Source organism: Muscardinus avellanarius, assembly GCF_963383645.1.
Source record: "Muscardinus avellanarius genome assembly, chromosome: 16".
Classification (NCBI taxonomy): Eukaryota; Metazoa; Chordata; class Mammalia; order Rodentia; family Gliridae; genus Muscardinus; species Muscardinus avellanarius.
The window spans coordinates 32730794-32749680 of NC_137802.1; the positions used below are offsets into that span (position 1 = coordinate 32730794).

Below are 18887 nucleotides of genomic sequence, written 5' to 3' on the forward strand. Positions count from 1 at the left end.
AGAACAATCTCAGCAAGTAGTGAGACTCTCATAAAACTGGTGAGATACTGTTTCAAAATAAATAATAAAAATTAGGGCTGGAAGTGGCTGGGCGTGGTGGCGCACGCTTGTAATCCCCGCGCTTGGGAGGCAGAAACAGGAGGATCGCACAGGTTCGAAGCCAGCCGCACGCGCTGGCTTAGGAGACCCTGTTTCCAAATAAAAAAATGTAAAAATAGGTCTGGGAGTGTAGCCCGGAGGTAGAAGGGCTTCCAGGAACCCCAGTACCACCAAAAAAAAAAAAAAAAAAAAAAAAAAAAAAAAAAAAAAAAGCTGGGCATGGTGGCACACATTTGTAATCCCAGTACTTAGGAGGCTGAGACAGAAGGATTGCAGATTTGAAAACAGCCTCAGCAAGTAGTGAGACTCTCAGCAACCAATTGAGAACCAGTTTCAAAATAAAAATTTAAAAATAGGGCTGGGAGTATAGTTCAGAGATAATAATGTCCCTGGGTTCAATTCCCAGTACCATAAAAAATAAAATAATAAAATAATAAAAGGGTGAGGGGTATAACGCAAGGGTAGAATGCCCCTGGGTTCAATCCCCAACACTAAAACAGTACCCCCCAAAAAGAGAAGCAATGCCATAAATTATTTGTTTAAAGACATTCAATATTAGAAGAAATTATAAAATAACAAAAAACAGCTAACACTTACATTGAAACTTTCTAAGGTTGATTAATCCATGATCTCTTATAATTCTAGAATGAAAAACCACAATAATCTCATATTAGAATAAATTTCACGTTTAATGTTCTCCATATACAACTTTTGTTAAACATCCAGAACACTCAGGTAGAATATCACAGCCCCCAAAAAAACACTCTCCACAAACTTCTGCAGGTTAGCCAATCACTAACACAATTTTAGGCTCTCAAGCATCATATATTTTCCCTGTTTTGGGGCATAGTAGACTCTAAAAACCTATTTACTGGATGAATGAGCAAATTACTACTCACAAACACAAAGAAACATACTTCTTTCACTTACGATGAATAGAAGGGAATTTGTCCATGTCATAAAATTAATCTATTTAGCTTGTGGAAATGATAATTGAAAACAACCATTTAAAGGCCCGGCGTGGTGGCGCACGCTTGCAATCCCCACGCTTGGGAGGCGGAGACAGGAGGATCACGCAAGTTCGAAGCCAGCTGTGCTGGCTTAAGAGACTCAGTTTCCAAATTAAAAAAATATATATAATAGGTCTGGGAGTGTGGCCCGGAAGTAGAAGGGTTTCCAGGAACCCCAGTACCACCAAAAAAGCAAAAAACCAAAAACCAAAAACCACGACCATTTAAGGAAAACCTGCTAATCATAAAAGGGCACCATGAGTATACATTCAACATTTACAACTGTGCATTCACAAAACACTCTGAAGCTATTTGAAATAAATATAGTGTACATATCTAATTAAAGGGCATCATAAAACATAAGAACAAATAGCAGCTCTCAACAACTGAGTTCTTCAATACCCTCTAGCTTTAAGTATGTGTTTTAAGAAAAATAGAATTTAAGTAAACCATGTAGGGTTATGTACCTGTAACATCTATTTATACTGGAGGAATGTGTGACTAGCAATGAAGCTTTTCACAGAAGTAGCTTCTTCAGCACTTCTCAGAAGCTGATTCCAGGCAGGGAGAGAATAAGTTTCACTTTAAATCACATCTGATCCCTCCAACCTCCAGCACCTTCCAACATTCTCTCACTTTTATCACTAACACCACTACATCTATACTTTTTTTTTTTTTTTTTTTGCAGGTCTGGGGATGGAACCCAGAGGCATTTGACCTCTGAGCTACATCCCCTGCCCAATTTTTTATTATTTATTTTGAAACAGGGTCTCACTGAGTTGCAGAGGGTCTCACTAAGTAGCTGAGGCTGTCCGCGAACCAAGATCCTCCAGTCTCAGCCTCCCAAATGCTGGGATTACAAGCATGTACCACCACGCCCAGCTACATCTATACTTAATAATACCTCAATAAAACACATGTTCAAACATACACACACACACCTGCACATACAGACCTTCTGCATGACCCTCTTTGAAACTGTCAAAAATTTCTATAATCCAACAGGTATCTGAGATACGGTGCGTGTGTGTGCGTGTGCGTGCGTGCGTGTGTGTAGGGAGGATGCTGGAGATTAAGCCCAAATCCTCAACATGCTAAGCATGCACTTTACACTTAGTTAAAACCTCAGTCCTTGATCTACAAAGAATAACCAAAGTGCCTGAAACTTGTTTAGAACTTCTTTAAAATAGTTTTAAGTGAAATATTTCTCATAAAGTTAGAGAAGTTGACTGAAAGTATTAAAAAAGCATAATGCTTTAACAACTTTGAACTGACCTTTTTCCTTTCTTTCAAAAAGTGTAAAACCATTTACCCACGTTATTCATTATTCATCATAATATCAACAAAGGGTAAGAAGGAGGTAAAAATAAGACAGGATTATCTCCTTGTGCAGATGAAAAACTGAGGCTCGAGAAGAGTGTCTTCCTGAAGGCCATGAGATGAGTCACAAGTGGAGCATTCTTATAAACTATACGCAATCAACAGTCCAAACTGAAAGAAAACATGATGGCTTTCTGCACTTACTTTTTTCGTCTTTGTCTCTCCTTTAATCTGGAATGATAGATATCTACCACAGCCATCTTCAGAGCTATAAATAAATACATGTGTATATAATAAATATATAAAGATAATTATAAATACAGCCAAGACAAAAATAAATTCTTCACCCAAACTTTGTACTTAAATTGCTAACAATTCCATACTCACTAGAATAGGAAATATGTCTACTAGAATAATAAAAATATCCTTGCACACTGAATTTCTCTGTCAGTAAATTACAATGTTTTTCCACCTCTATTTATTATATGGCATTACTCTATAGATTACAATATCTGCTTTCTATTAAACACTTCTTTTGCTGAGTACAATAATATAGACCTATACTACTAGAAAGGCTGAGACAGGAGGATCATATGTTTGAAGACCCTGTCTCAAAATATAAAGAAAAGAACTGGGGATGTATTTCAGTTGTAAAGCACTACTGAGTTAAATCCCCAGTATCACACACATAAAAGTGACTTTTTAAACATTACAAATATTACTATATACAGTGACTGATAGAACTTTGGTGATACCTGGGCTAGAAATTACATCCATCAGAGCAATTATAAAAATGATGTTTATATTTACAAAAGTAAGCTCAAAGACAATGTCAAGATGAGGCTAATGTACCTCATAGACATTTTCCCAGAGTAGCAACAACTGTTTAGTGAGTAGCTTTGCATTTTGTAATGAAAAGATATAGTAAGTAGCTTAACCAAGGTAAGAGCCTTGCCCTGCTCAGTTCCCTATGTCCCAATCCTCTCCCGGCTTCAGTCCCATGTTAAAGAAGGAGAAAAGAGGCCGTGAATAGAAAGTTTTAATCAATACAACAGTTCTGGTTCTTTCTTTCCCTGGACATTCTTTCCCAAGTTCAGAGTTCCTATAGCTTCTGTTCTCACTTCTATTCTCATTCCTCACCTTATTCATAAATTCATTCACTTTTATGGTTCCAAGTACCAGCAATCTATAAAACTTCAAACTCAGATATCTATTTTAAGCTCCAGACCCTACTGGCAGGTACACTTAACATGAACTTCAGCTGTAAACTTATATTCTACCCCTTTTGCTTTAACATACTTACCTTGGTCAATAGCATAACAATAAAGCTAACTGTCTATGAAAGAAATCAACCTGAACTCTTTTCTCCCCATCTCTCCACATCTGGTCAGCAAGTGAGTCTGAACACTCACTACACTTAATATCTCTCAAATTCATCCCTAATCCCTAATCACATTCTTTAGCTCAAGCATCTTGTCTCTCTTGTCATCATGATACCACCTTGGAGGACAACGTCATGACTGTATTTCTTTTTTTGTGTGTGGGTCTGGGGATGGAACCCAGGGGCATTTGACCTTCAAACTACACCACTTGCCCTATTTTTTATTCTTTATTTGAAACAAGGTCTCTTTAAGTTGCAGAGGGCCTCATTAAGTAGCTGAGGCCGTCCTTGAACCGCGATCCTCCAGTCTCAGCCTCCCAAATGCTGGGATTACAAGCGTGCACCATCACATCCAGCTCTGTGTGTGTGTTTCTGCGATCAAACCCAGAAACCTCTGAGCTCCACACCTAGCCCTATTTTATTGTTTATTTTGAAACAGGGTCTCACTAAATTGCTGAGGGCCTCATTAAGTTGCTGAGGCTGGCCACAAACCTACAATCCTCTGTCTCAACCTCCCAAATGCTAGGATTACAGGTGTGTGCCACCACGCCCGGCTATGACACTTACTGACTCTGCCACTCCCTTACTCCAATTCACCCACTCCAAATGGTACCAGATTAGCATTTTATAGCACAATCTGATGGTGTTTCCCTGCTTGTAATTTTTCAGTGGCCGCCCATCCACTTAGCAGAATTCAAACTCTTACATGTTACATATGGCCTTTTATTGTCTCAATACTGCCTACCTTTCCAGTCTTGTTTCCTACTACAACCTGACAGGCCCTATACACCATGCACACAAAACAACTAGCCCAAGATCACACAGCCCCCAAGCATAGATCAGGGATCTAACCTAGACATGCTTGGTTCTAGAGCTGTGAGTAGAAAAAACAATACAACATGTTTACTGCCTGTTCATGGCTTTATTTATCCATGTTAGCCCTCTATCCTATATCTGGCTTGACTGAAAATTAAATGTATATTTAAGAAAAAAGCTATGAAGCCAGGTGTGGTGGCACAAGGCTTGGAGGTAGAATGGAATGGCCTTGGTTCCATCCTCAGTATAACACACACACACACACACACACACACACACACACACACACACACGGAAAAAAATTCCCAGAGTAAAAATCAGAAAACATCTAGGGCTAATTAACAATTCTAGAAAAAAACTATGAGTACTATACTTTTTGTCTCATCTATACAACTAAAAACACCTTACTATTCAATGGCTTCGGTAGATTCTGGAATTTTTTTTTCCCGGTATTGGAGATGAAACCCAGGGACTTTTTACCTCCAAGCTACACCCCCAGCCCTATCTTTTATTCTTTATTTTGAAACAGGGTCCCACTGAGTTCCAAAGGGCCTCACTAAGTAACTGAGGCTGTCTGGGAACCGCGATCCACCTGTCTCAGCCTCCCAAAAGTTGGAATTACCGGCATGTGCCACAACACCCGGCTTGGAACTATTTTATTTTTTTGGTACTGGGATGGAACCCAGAGGCATTTTACCTCCAAATTATACCTCAACCCAATTTTAACTCTTATTTTGAAACAGGGTCTAACTAAGTTGTGGAGGGTCTCACTACGTAGCTGAGGCTGGCCGCGAACCTGCTATCTTCCTGTCTCAGCCTCCCAAGTACTGGGATTACAAGTTTGTGCCACCACACGTGGCTTGGAACTATCTTAATAACTTGTTGTCTCTTTAAACCTTTTCTTTTCTTGGTACTAGGAACTGAACCCAAAGGCAGTTTATCTCTAAAGTACATTTTCAGCCATTTTTAACTTTTTATTTTGAAACAGGGTCTTGCCAAGTTGCTGAGGCTGGTCTTGAACCTTCAATCCTCCTTCTCAGCTTTCTAGGTACTGAGACTACAGGTGTGAACCACATCTGGGTAGGCACTGTGAAGTCGAGTTTTCCATTTATCTTTATTACTAAATGTACTCACATAAGAAAGAGACTCTAGAGCAAAGTATAATGACCTGTCATGTGCCTTTGATAAATAAGACATGTTAATTCAAATGTCAGGTAACATAATTTATTTCCTTCCTTCTTTCCTTACTTTTTTTTTTTTTGGTGGTACTGGGGTTCCTGGAAACCCTTCTACCTCTGGGCTACACTCCCACATCTATTTTTATACTTTTTTTAGAATTTGGAAACAGGGTCTCTTAAGCCAGTGCGGCTGGCTTCGAAGCTGCGTGATCCTCCTGTCTCTAGCTCCCAAGCGCAGGGGCAGGGATTACAAGCATGCGCCACCACACCCGGCACTGGTAACCTAATTTCTAAAAACATATTAGCCTTTGTAGCAAAGAATCTGGCTAAAAACCACTTCTTTCAAGATAATAAGTTCATTCTAAATTATAGTCTAGAGCCTCTAAGACTGTAGTCTCAGGAATGCTGATAACTCAGACAGCAATCCAATATCTTCCTTCCCTAAAGAATGAGATCCAATCCCCATTAACACACACAAACACACGCGCGTGCGCGTGAACACACACACACACACACACACACACACACAGCCAGGCGTGGTTTGGCACACTTGGAATCCCAGTACTTGGAGGCTGAGACAAGAGAATCACAGGTTCACAGCCAGCCTCAGCTACTTAGTGAGGTCCTTTGCAGCTTAGTGACACTCTGTTTCAAAACAAAGAATAAAAAAATAGGTCTAAGGGTATAGCTCAGAGGTAGAATGCCCCTGGGTTCGATTTCCAGTACTGCAAATTAATTAATTAATTAATTAAATGTAAAATAAAATAAATAAAGAATATGAGATCTGGCTGGGCATGGTGGTGCATACCTATCCTAGTACTTGGGAAACCGAGAAAGGAAGATTGAAGATTTGAGGACAGCCTCAGCAATATAGTGAGTGACTGTTTCAAACAAAAAATATAAAAAGCAATGTGGTATAGCTCAGAGGCAAAATGCCTCTGGCTTCAATACTCAGTACCACCAAGATTTAAGTAGTTTAAGATTCAAACTCTTTTTTAGGTAGCAAATTTCTCTTTTTGGTGGTACTAGAGATTGAACCTAGAGGTCTTTATGCCTTATCCTTCTGAGAAGCTGGAACTGCAGGCATGTGACACCATGCAGAGCCAAATGATATCTTTCATATTTGGAGTTGTTTCATATACAAATCCAGCTATCAGCCAGGCATGGTGACACGCGCTTACAATCACAGTACTTGGAAAGCTGAGACAGGAGGATAGCGGTTTCATGGACAGCCTCAGTTGCTCACTGAGGCCCTCTGCAACTTAGTGAGAACTTGTTTCAAAATAAAGAATAAAAAATAGGAATGGATTGAGCCGGGCGTGGTGGCGCACGCTTGTAATCCCCGCGCTTGGGAGGCTGAGACAGGAGGATCACGCTGGTTCGGAGCCAGCCTCGCTGGCTTAAGAGACCCTGTTTCCACATAAAGTTAAAAAATAGGTCTGGGAGTGTAGCCCGTGGGAGTGTAGCCCGGAGGTAGAAGGGCTTCCAGGGACCCCAGTACCACCACTAAAAAAAAAGAAAAAAAAAAAAAAAAGGGATGGAGTCAGGTGTGGTGGTGCACGCTTGTAATCCTAGCATCTGGGAGGCTGAGACAGGAGGACTGCAGTTCAAGGAAAGCCTCAGCTACTTAGTAAGGTTCTTTGCAACTCAGTGAGACCCTATTTCAAAATAAAGAATAAGAAATAGAGCCAGAAGTGATGGAACCCATTTGTAATCACAGCATTTGGGAGGCTGAGACAGGAGGATCGCGGTTTGTGGACAGCCTCGGCTGAACTCAAGGGCATTCTATTTCCGAGCTATACCACCAGCCCTATTTATTTATTTATTTATTTTTTATTAGAAAACAGGGTTTCCCTAAGTTGCTGAGATTGGCTTTGAACCTGCAATCCTCTTATCTCAATTTCCCAAGTACTGGAATTAAAGGCATGTGCCACCATGCCTAATTCAGTTTTATATAGGACTTTTTATCTTATGAGAAAGGGAGAATTAGGAAGCCAACAGTTCAAGGTAAAAAGGGAAAGAAACATAATAGTATTAGCTAAAATAGAGGACTTTTCCTGTTTCAGGTTTTTCACATGATTTATCTTATTTATCTACCCATAAAAATAAAGTCAAATCATTCGAGAGGCAGAGACTGGAGGATCATAGTTCACAGACAGCCTTAGCCATTTAGTGAGGCCTTTTGCAACTCAGTGAGACCCTGTTTCAAAAATAAAAAAACTAAGCTAGGCGTGGTAGCTCACGCTTGTAATCCCAGCATTTGGGAGGCTGAGATAGGAGGATAGAGGTTCCAAGACAGCCTCAACTACTTAGTGAGGCCCTTTGCAACTCAGTGAGACCCTGTTTCCAAATAAAGAATAAAAAAATAGGGCTGAGGACGTATCTCAGTGGTAGAATGTCCCTGGGTTCCATCCCCAATACCACAAAAATAAAAATAAATAAATAAATAAATAAATAAATAAATAAATAAGTAAATAAAGTTAATAGAAAAGAATATTTTGGGGGTTTTTTTTTGTTTTTTTTTTTTTGTGGTACTGGGGGTGGAACCCAGATGCTTTCTACCTCCAGGCTATACTCCCAGACCTATTTTTGGAAACAGGGTCTCACTAAGTTACTGAGAGCCTCACTAAGTAGCTGAGGCTGGCTTCGAACCTGTGTGATCCTCCTGTCTCAGCCTCCCAAGTGAGGGGATTACAAGTGTGCACCACCACGCCCTGCAGAAAAGAATATTTTGAAGATCTAGTAGAGTGACACTAACTTTACTAGGTTGTTTCCTGAGACTTGTGTGGGAATGTTTTAATAAAAAAAAAAAAACCCTAAGAGACTGTATTACAAAAACAAACAAACAAAAAAATCTAGCCAGGCGTGATGGCGCACACTTGTAATCCCTGTGCTTGGGAGGCAGAGACAGGAGGATCGTGCAGGTTTGAAGCCAACCTCGCTGGCTTAAGAGACCCTGTTTCCAAATAAAAATATAAAAAATAGGTGTCTGGGAGTGTAGCCTGGAGGTAAAAGGGTTTCCAGGAACCCCAGTACCACCAAAACAAAAACAAAAACAAACCTATAAACACTGTCAATAACTGGTTCTACTGCTTGATCATTACAATAGTTTGAACTTGTACAACTGGGTCTCAAGGATGAAAGGAAGGAAACAAACAGAAGCAAGTGAGAGCAGTACTAGGATTCTCTCCTCCCAGGGGTGGAGGGCTTATATTGGAAACTACCTCTTTCTTTATAAAGCACACCCAGATAGCAGCAACTGATTACAACTTTTTGGGGTTTTGTTTTGGGTTTTTTTGTGGTACTGGGGGTGGAACCCAGGGGTTTTCTACCTTTGGGCTATACTCACAAACCTATTTTTATATTTTATTACAATAGGGTCTCACTAAGTTGCTGAGAGCCTCAGTAAGTAGCTGAGGCTGTAAGTAGCTGAGGCTGGCTTCAAATCTGTGTGATGCTTCTGTCTCAGCCTCCCAAGCTCAGGGATTACAAGCATGCACCACCATACCCAGCACTAATATGGGTGTGGTGGTGCACATTTTTTGTGTGTGTGGTACTGGGGGTGGAACACAGGAGCTTTTCTACCTCCGGGCTATCCTCTCAGACCTATTTTATACTTTACTTGGAAACAGGGTCTCACTAAGTTGCTGAGAGCCTCACTAAGTAGCTGAGGCTGGCTTCGAACCTGTGCGATCCTCCTGTCTCAGTTTCCCAAGCGCGGGGATTACAAGCATGTGCCACCATGCCCGGCTACAAGGTCTTAACTGTATGAAGAACTTAGGAAGGACCACAGCGCAGGAGGCAGAATAGAAACACAAAGTTTGCAAGAATGAGAATCACTGGCTGACACTCTACTTAAAGGGACTGGAAACTTCAATACAAACTGACCAAAGAACTTAAGATCATTAAGCACAAACAAACCAAAACTATCCACTGATACAAGGCCTCTGGAATATCAGCTTTTGGGGAAGAACAATCTCCCTGTGATTACACTGAGGACTGAAAGTTTCCCAAAGGCTGGCCTTAAAATATTTGAAGTGGGCAGAAGACAGAGGCAGCTCCTTCCCACTGCAATATATTTCTAACACTGTTCAAAATAGCTGGCAACATGTTTCTGATTTCTTAACAGAAGGCACTTACTGCTTGCTTTGCAAGAAAATCAACTCAGAGGTTTTAACCACAGGTAGACCAATCAAAAAGTCCTTATTGCCGTCACACAACCTGTGACTCAGGTATTTCCCATAAGCAAAGCTTTTAATAAAAGTCATCACCCCCACCACCCAACACATGCCCACATCAAGCTTAGCCAAGATGAACACAAATAATTCTGTAATGGGGAGAAGACTATGTGACCTAATGGTTAAACTCAGCAACTAGGAATCTTCAGGCAAATTATTTAACTTCTTTGAACATTTCTCTGAATACAAAATGGGAAAATATCTATTCTTACTTCTGAAGAATGTGAAACCACAGAAGATAGCAAATAAGAAACCTCATGAAAAAGAAACACCAAATATTCAAGGATGTAGTTAGGTGCGGTGGCGCACACCTATAATCCCAGTACCTGATTGGCTGAGATAGGATGATTACAAATTTGTGGCCAGCCTCAGCAAGACCCTGTTTCAAATAAGAAAGTAAAATAGGATTGTAGGTGTATCTCAGAGGTAAATGCCCTTGGGTTCAACCCCCAGTACCACAATAAAAAATAAATAAATAAATAAATAAATAAATAAAAGAAAAGAAATGTAAAGACAATGACTATTAATTACATAGTACTAATACTGTTCTTAAGAACAGTCTCTGGGGATGGCTCTAACAATTGCTAACTATATCATCTCAGACAAATTACTTGACCTTTCCATGTTTCAATTTCCTCATCTATAAAATGGGAATAATCGTAACACTTAACTCTTAGGGTTTTTGGTTTGTTTTTGTAGTACTAGAAACTGAACCCAGGACCTCACGTATGCTAACAAGTGCTCTACCACAGAGCTACATTCCTAGCCTTTTAAAAATTTTTTTGAGATAGGATCTCACTAAGTTGCACATGCTGGCCTTGAAATTGCTATTGCTATCCTCCTGAATCAGCCTTCAAGTAGCTGGGATTACAGGCAGATGCCACCACACCTGGCTCAAGTCATAGAATTTTGTGAGGATTAAGTGATTTTATACATGTAAAGGGCTCAAAATGCCACCTGGTAAACAGTAAGTACACATATATTAGCTATTACTAGTAGAACTAATGTCTAAAATATCTTATGCAAACACTGCCATAAAATAAAAGTCACTCTTAACAGGAACATGGAGACAGAGTGGAACTCTGCTCTACTACCTGATAAAGAATCTAAAGTCTAAGAAACACAATTTGAAAAATGGAAGGGCCTCCATGCGTGGTAGAGAAACCTTACTAAATTTAGCTTCTCAAATAAACAGAGTGCAAACTGTACTAATGTGCGACCTGAGAAGTGTTAAAAACAGAAACCTCTGCCAGGCGTGGTGGCGCACGCTTGTAATCCCCGCACTTGGGAGGCAGAGACAGGAGGATCGCGCAGGTTCGAAGCCAGCCGCGCACACTGGCTTAGGAGACCCTGTTTCCAAAAAATGTAAAAATAGGTCTGGGAGTGTAGCCCGGAGGTAGAAGGGCTTCCAGGAACCCCATTACCACCAAAAAAAAAACAAAACAAAAACAAAACAAAACAAACAAACAAAAAAAACCCCAGAAACCCAATGCATAAGAGGAGTTCAAAGAGCCTCTAGTTTTCCTGGGTTATGGAACAATGATTAGAAGGATGATGGACCCAAAATGCGAGAAACTCAGGGAAAGAGCAGTATGCAAATTTGGGAAAGATTTTCAAAATGAAAGGAAATGGGGAAAGAAATGTCAGCAAGAGGGAACTAACCTCAGCATCTGCACTGAGATCTCACAGCATATCATGAGACAGAAGAATCACAACTTAGGAGTCTCCTGCCTTCCTGTTTCTTAATTAAGCAGGTTTTTGTTTTGTTTTGTTGTTGTTTTTTGTGGTATTGGGGGTGGAGCCCAGGGGCTTTCTACCTCTGGGCTATACTCCCAGACCTATTTTATATTTTATTTGGAAACAAGGTCTCACTAAGTTGCTGAGAGCCTCACTAAGTAGCTGAGGCTGGCTTTGAACCTGTGCAATCCTCCTGTCTCAGCCTCCCAAGTACTAGGATTACAAGTGTGTACCACCATGCCCGGCTCCTGTTTCTTAATTAATAATTCCTGCTTATGTCAATAAAATAGGGGAAGACACCACTGAGGGATTCTAGAGCACGCTCATTTTTTAAGACACTGATTCACTTGTATTGCCCATTCTGGTCCCATTGTGAATGCCCTCTGGGGTATAGTTGAAAGGCAATTATCCCTCCATTGTGTCCTAGGCCTCTATGATGGATCATGCAAGCCAATTTTATTAGACAAACTCCATTATCAAAGGAAAAATCTGGGTGAGGAAAAAGGCTTGGTGGCATTAGCCAATACGAATTCTGAATATATGAACCAGCCAAATAGTCTGCTTCCCTCCAGTAGTTAAAAGGGAGGGAACACAAAAGGAATGTTAATGCTCAGTAATATTAAAATATAATTGTATAATGGAACAATAATAACACCAATCTGAAGTGTGCACCGTCCTTCACTGAAGACATTTATACTCTGACTAATCAATGTCACCCCTTCTTTAATGGCAGGAGATGCAAAGAAACAGCAAGACTCCAAGGTTAGATAGCAATTCAAAAGCAAGCCTGAAACTGAATCAGTGCCCTGATTTCCACTAAATCTTGCCCCTTTCTCTGTGCCAGGCATACTTGGAAGCTTTTTCTCAACTTCTTGAGCCTCCTTGGGCTCCTGGTCCCTTAATGAGGTATTCTGGGGGACATTGCTCAGGTCAACATGCCCTAAACATAAGAGCTCAGAGCCATAAATGATTTCTGTGGTACTACAAGCAAGGCATTTCCTTCCAGTACTGCTCAACTTCTTTAATATTTTTGTGGTACTGGGGATTGAACTTAGGGGCATTCTACCTTTTATTTATTTTGAAACAGGGTCTCACTGAATTGCTGAGAGCCTCACCAAATTGCTGAGGTTGTCCTTGATAAATTGGGTCCTGCACTCGAGTGACTTTGTGTCACATGACCTCTGCAGGGTAAGGGAGGGGCCGAAACCCCCACGAGAATTGGGCGTTCCCGCAAGTAAACCCCCATCTCGCGAGATGCATACCTTAAAAAGGAGAGCCCGCGTCCTCTAGCTTCGGACAGGCGCACGGGCCCCACGGTGCCTCGCCCTGATCCCCGGGAGAGCCATGCTATTAAAACTTTACATGCCACGTGTACCGGACCCCTCTCATGTTTTTCACACTCCGCCGTACTCATATTATTTTTTATTTTACTCGCATAATTTTTTATTTTACTTAACAGTCCTCAAACTTGCAACCCTCCTGTCTCTGCCTCCCAAGCACTGGAATTACAAGCATGTGTCACCATAACCACCTAATATTATTATTTATATTGTGTTAGATATTTATGTATAGGATTAATAACTGTTTCTTCAGTTCTAATTCAAATGAAAATAGTGATTTACAAGGTTGTAGAAACTGCTTATTTCCAGCCAGGTGTAGTGGTGCACGTTTGTAATTCCAGAATTCGGGAGGCAGACAGCCTCAGCTACTTAGAGAGGCCCTTTGCAACTCAGTGAGACCCTATTTCAAAATAAAGAATAAAAAAATAGGGCTGGGGGTGCAGCTCAGGAGTAGAATTCCCCTGGATTCCAATCCCAGTACCAAAAAAAAAAAAAAAAAAAAATCGCTCATTTCCACTGTTCCTTTTGTCCCCACTTATTTACAGAAAGAATTGCAAATGCCCAGAAGAAATTACCCATTCTGCATTTATAAAGAATGAAAATCAAACTTAATTACTAACCATTCCTACAGTTTCCTTTATAATGTCAAATGTAAGAATGAAGACTTTGGATTAGAACCTAAAGAGTAATTCAGCAAGCCCCTTATGCAGCTGAGCCATTATTATTATTACTAGAGATTTTGGTTTTTAGATATTTTTACCAGTATCTAAAATGACAATATTTATGGAGTCCTTTTTGCATATGGTAGCCTGGTGTAATGGTAAGAACTACACCAGCCAGAAACAATATTGTTTTAATTAAATCTGGTGTGTATGTAGAGAAATACTGAATGGAAATATGCACACCACCTTAAAGGGAGCAACAAGGAGGTGAGAAAAGACACATGATTCACTGGCGGCGAAGAGACAGACACGAAGACTGAACAAACACAATGGATCTAGTGAGTGCTAAGGTAGTTTGCTTTCAAGCTTTCCTCTTTTAGTTCAATCTGCGTCACTCTGACTTTCCTTAAAGTTGTGTGGGAGAAAGGAGGAGAAATAAATGTTGAGGAAAAAAATTCGCTTGAAAAATGTGTAGAGAAGAAATTCTCAAGGTAAAATTTTTTGTTTGTTTGTTTTTTTGTGGTACTGGGGATGGAACCCTTCTATCTCCAGGCTACACTCCCAGACCTATTTTATATTTTATTTGGAAACAGGGTCTCTTAAGCCAGCAAGGCTGGCACGGGGATTACAAGCGTGCGCCACCACAACGGCTCAAGGTAAAGTTTTTTTTGTTTTGTTTTGTTTTTGATACTGGGGTTCCTGGAAGCCCTCCTACTTCCGGGCTACACTCCCATACCTATTTTATATTTTTGAAACAGGGTCTCTTACGCCAGCGCGGCTGGCTTCGAACCTGCGCGATCCTCCTGTCTCCGCCTCCCAAGTGCGGGGATTACAAGCGTGCGCCACCACGCCTGGCTCTCAAGGTAAAGTTTTTATAATGACTCTTTCTTGGCCTCAGGTCTGCTGTAACAATACCCAAGTACCTCTTATAAAGAGAGGGGAATCAAGTTCCCCTTCTAATGACAGAGTACCAATTAACACAATATGATAACTGGTTGATTTATAATCCAACAAGTATTCAACATGCCTTTCTGGCCTGGGATTTAAGAGAAATTTAAGAAAAATAATAAAAAATGGTGTATGATAAATATAAACTCCAACATAGTAATTTTTTTTTTTTTTTTTTGGTGGTACTGGGGATAAAACCCATCTCCAGGCCACACTCCCAGACCTATTTTATATTTTTATTTGGAAACAGGGTCTCTTAAGCCAGCGCGGCTGGCTTCAAACCTGCGCCATCCTCCTGTCTCCGCCTCCCAAGTGCGGGGATTACAAGTGTGCGCCACCAAGCCCGGCTCCAACATAGTATTTTTGACTTACTGCATCATATTCAATTCTGGACCAAATGAAATATAAGACTGGGGATTATTTTAGTACATAGTTCACTGAAAATGGAATGGGGCAGGGAAAGCACTCAATGAAATTCTAATCATTCTTCCCCCACCCGCCATATGTCAGAAATTGAGCCCAGGGCCTCATGCATACTAGGAACATGATCTACTGCTGAGCTACATCTCTAACCATAACTATATTTTGTTGTTGTTGGTACTGGGGATTGAACCCAGGGCTGTTGTACCTCTGAGGTACATCCTCAGCCCTTTTTAAATTTTGTTTTAAAACAAAGTCTTGCTAGGTTGTTGAGAGTCTCACTACGTGCTGAAGTTGTCCTCAAACCTATGATCCTCCTGTCCTCAGCCTCCCAAGTACTGGGATTTACAGACGTGTGCCACCATGTCTGCTTCCCTTCCTTTCTAACAAGGCAAGTGAGGGCCGATCACACAATCTAAGAGATGGGATAATCCCACCTCCGATTATGTAACCAATATTCTCATCATCATCACAAATCTTATTTGATGGGGTCATGACTTAACAGGTAAATTCAGCCACTCAACCACTGGGTTGGTATGTATTTGTTTGTGATGGTTCTAGGGACAAAATTCAAAGACTGATGCATGCTAGGCTAGTATGTGGGTGTTTATGGTAGTGCTGGGAATGAAACTCAGGTTGAGTGCATGCTAGGCAAGCACTCTGCCGCTGAACTACATGCCAGCCCCCACCCCAATGTTCTGAGTTCCATGTTTCATTCATCCTATATTCCTACAATCCAAAATGGGATCACCCTATATTTGTTTTAAATGAACATTTGATAAAGTAAAATGTTACCATGTAAAATGTCCGAGTCATCTTCAACAAAATCAATGTCTCTCAAGTCCCATTCTGCATAATTGTCAAACTCCTGTTAGGGGGAAAAAAAATCTCCACCTCAAATTCATCATCTTAGAAGTAAAAACAAAATACATAAGCCATCACCTATTAAAAGAATGCTAAATGAAGTAAAAAGTCATAATAGTACCACAAGTGGTAGGAAATCATATGAAAAATCTGAAGCTTTCAGGCTGTAGTAAAAACAAAAAATTAGAATAATTTTACTATTGTTCTAAACTGTATATCAGGAAAAATGTAACTTTGAATAGGCCTTCCTTCAAGTATTTAGTTAAGAAAATTGTTTACATAACTAATTTACCTTTTATTACCTTTTGAGGGATCTATTTAGTCAACGGTATTGCTTGTATAGTTCAATATCCTATTCAATAAGTATAGGTCATGGGAGCAGTGTCTATGAGGAAGCTCTATAATATCACCTGCCAGTAACAAAATGCTGATCTCAGTATTAAAACTGTTTGTAGTTTTTTGTAGATCTGATGATAAATCCACATATAGTTTTTATAGATTCATCTTTTTTTTGTACAGAGATTGAACCCAAAGAATTTCTACCTCTAAGCTACACCCCAGTCCTATTTTTTTATTCTTTATTTTGAAACAGGGTCTCACTAAGTTACAGAAGACCTCACTAAGTAGCTGAGGCTGTCCTCAAACTTGCGATCTTCCTGTCTCAACCTCCCAAGTACTGGGATTACAAGCATAGGCCACCACGCCCAGCTCAAATTCATCACTTTTTATATATTGGTGGGTACAGTGATGTAGTCAGCAAATTAGTATCCAGCCTACTGCTTATTTTTGTACATAAAGTTTTACTGAAACATTGGCATACTTAAAGTTTAGTTACAACAGAAACTTTATAACATGCAAAATTTAAAATACTTACTGTCTGGTCCTTAACAGGAAATTTGCCAAACCCTGATTAATAAAGTACAACCTTGAAACCCTCTTGGTATGAAATGAAAACCAGACTGTAAAAATTCTATACCTACAAAAGAAGTGGGAGCCAGAAGTGATGCAACTTAAGAAATAGATTCTTAGTCTAAAGACCTCTTACTGTTCTACAAGTGAAAATGTTTACAAATGAAAAAAAGGAACTCAGGAAATGTGGCTGAGTTTATTTTTTTAATTAATTAATTAATTTTTGTGGTACTAGGTTCCTGGAAGCCCTTCTACCTCCGGGCTACACTCCCAGACCTATTTTATATTTTTGAAACAGGGTCTCTTACGCCAGCGCGGCTGGCTTCGAACCTGCGCGATCCTCCTGTCTCCGCCTCCCTAGCGCGGGGATTACAAGCGTGCGTCACCACGCCTGGCAAATGTGGCTGAGTTTTAAAAATCTCTTAAAAAAAAATCTCCTTTTAGCTGGGTGTGGCAGCACATGCTTATAATCCTCCCCGCTTGGGAGGCTGAAGACAGGAGGATCACACAGGTTCAAAGCCAGCCTTAGCTACTTAGTGAGGGTCTCAACAACTTAGTGAGACCCTGTTTCCAAATAGAGTATAAAATAGGTCTGGGAGTATAGCCCAGAGGTAGGAAAGCCCCTGGGTTCCACCCCTAGTACCATAAAAAAAATCTCCTTTTAGGTATATGGAACCTATGTGTAAGAGTGAGAGGCCTCATCAGAAACAAAACCAAAACCAAGTTTTTCCTATCATATGCTAAGAATAAGTTTTTCATACCTCGATGAAATCAGCTCGTGCTGGCATATATCCTGCCATGTCCCGAGAAAGCAAAGAGTCAAAGTTAGGTCGGGGAGGGTCATCTGTAGCTGCAAGAATTAAGAGTTTTTCTTAGTTAGTAAAATATGGAGCCAGGCATGGTGGCTCATGCTTGTAATCCCAGCATTCAAGAGGCTGAGACAGGAGGATCGTGGTTCGAGGCCAGCCTCAGCTACTTACTGAGTCCCTTTGCAACTCAGTGAGACCCTGTTTCAAAATAAAGAATAAGCCAGGCATGGTGGCGCATGCTTGTAATCCCAGCATTCGGGAGGCTGAGACCAGAGGATCGCAGTTCGCGGACAGCCTCAGCTACCTAGTGAGGCCCTCCGCAACTCAGTGAGACCCGGTTTCAAAAAAATAAAGAATAAAAAATAGGGCAGGGGGTGTACCTCGGAGGCCGAATGCCCCTGGGTTCCACCCCCAGACCTGCAAAAAAAAAAAAAGAATAAAAAAATAGGGCTGGGTGTGGAGCTCGAAGATAGACAGCCCCTGGGTTCCATCCCTAGAACCACAAAAATAATAAACAAACAAATAAATAAAATATGGGCATGCAAAGGACACACAAAAATAATCCTTGCCTATACTCTGAAAAATTTTTTTGGAGAAAGAACAATGAGACACGGCTGGGCATGGTGGCGCACACTTATAATCCCAGCATTCAGGAGGTAGAGACAGGAGAATCGCGGTTCGCGAACAGCCTCAGCTATATAGCAAGGCCCTTCACAACTCAGTGAGATCCTGTTTCAAAAAATAAAAATACTAAAAACAACAGGACTGAGGGTGTAGCTCAGAGGTACAATGCCTCTGGGTTTCATCCCTGGTACCACACACACACACACACACACACACACACACACACACACACACAAACCAGTGAGACAATAATTAAAAAGGCTTCTATAAGCCGGGCGTGGTGGCGCACGCTTGTAATCCCCACGCTTGGGAGGCAGAGACAGGAGGATCATGCAGGTTCGAAGCCAGCCGCACTGGCTTAAGATACCCTGTTTCCAAATAAAAAAAATATAAAATAGGTCTGGGAGTGTAGCCCGGAGGTAGAAGGGCTTCCAGGAACCCCAGTACCACCAAAAAAAAAAAAAAAAAAGGCTTCTATAAAGTGAAAAATATATTCAAGTATTATAGAAATCTGACTTCTTAAAAACTAAGA

At 40.6% G+C, this 18887-nt stretch overlaps 1 protein-coding gene across 1 annotated transcript in view; it reads right to left on the reverse strand.

Moving 5' to 3' along the window:
• Positions 1–18887, reverse strand: part of TADA2A (transcriptional adaptor 2A) — a gene marked incomplete at both ends in the record, with an annotated part of 66796 nt that overhangs the window by 21198 nt on the left and 26711 nt on the right. The window contains 4 exons of the mRNA XM_080713400.1: positions 697–740; positions 2634–2697; positions 15945–16017; positions 17684–17772. Coding sequence (XP_080569526.1) covers positions 697–740; positions 2634–2697; positions 15945–16017; positions 17684–17772 — 270 coding nt within the window. The remainder of the gene's footprint in view (positions 1–696; positions 741–2633; positions 2698–15944; positions 16018–17683; positions 17773–18887) is intronic.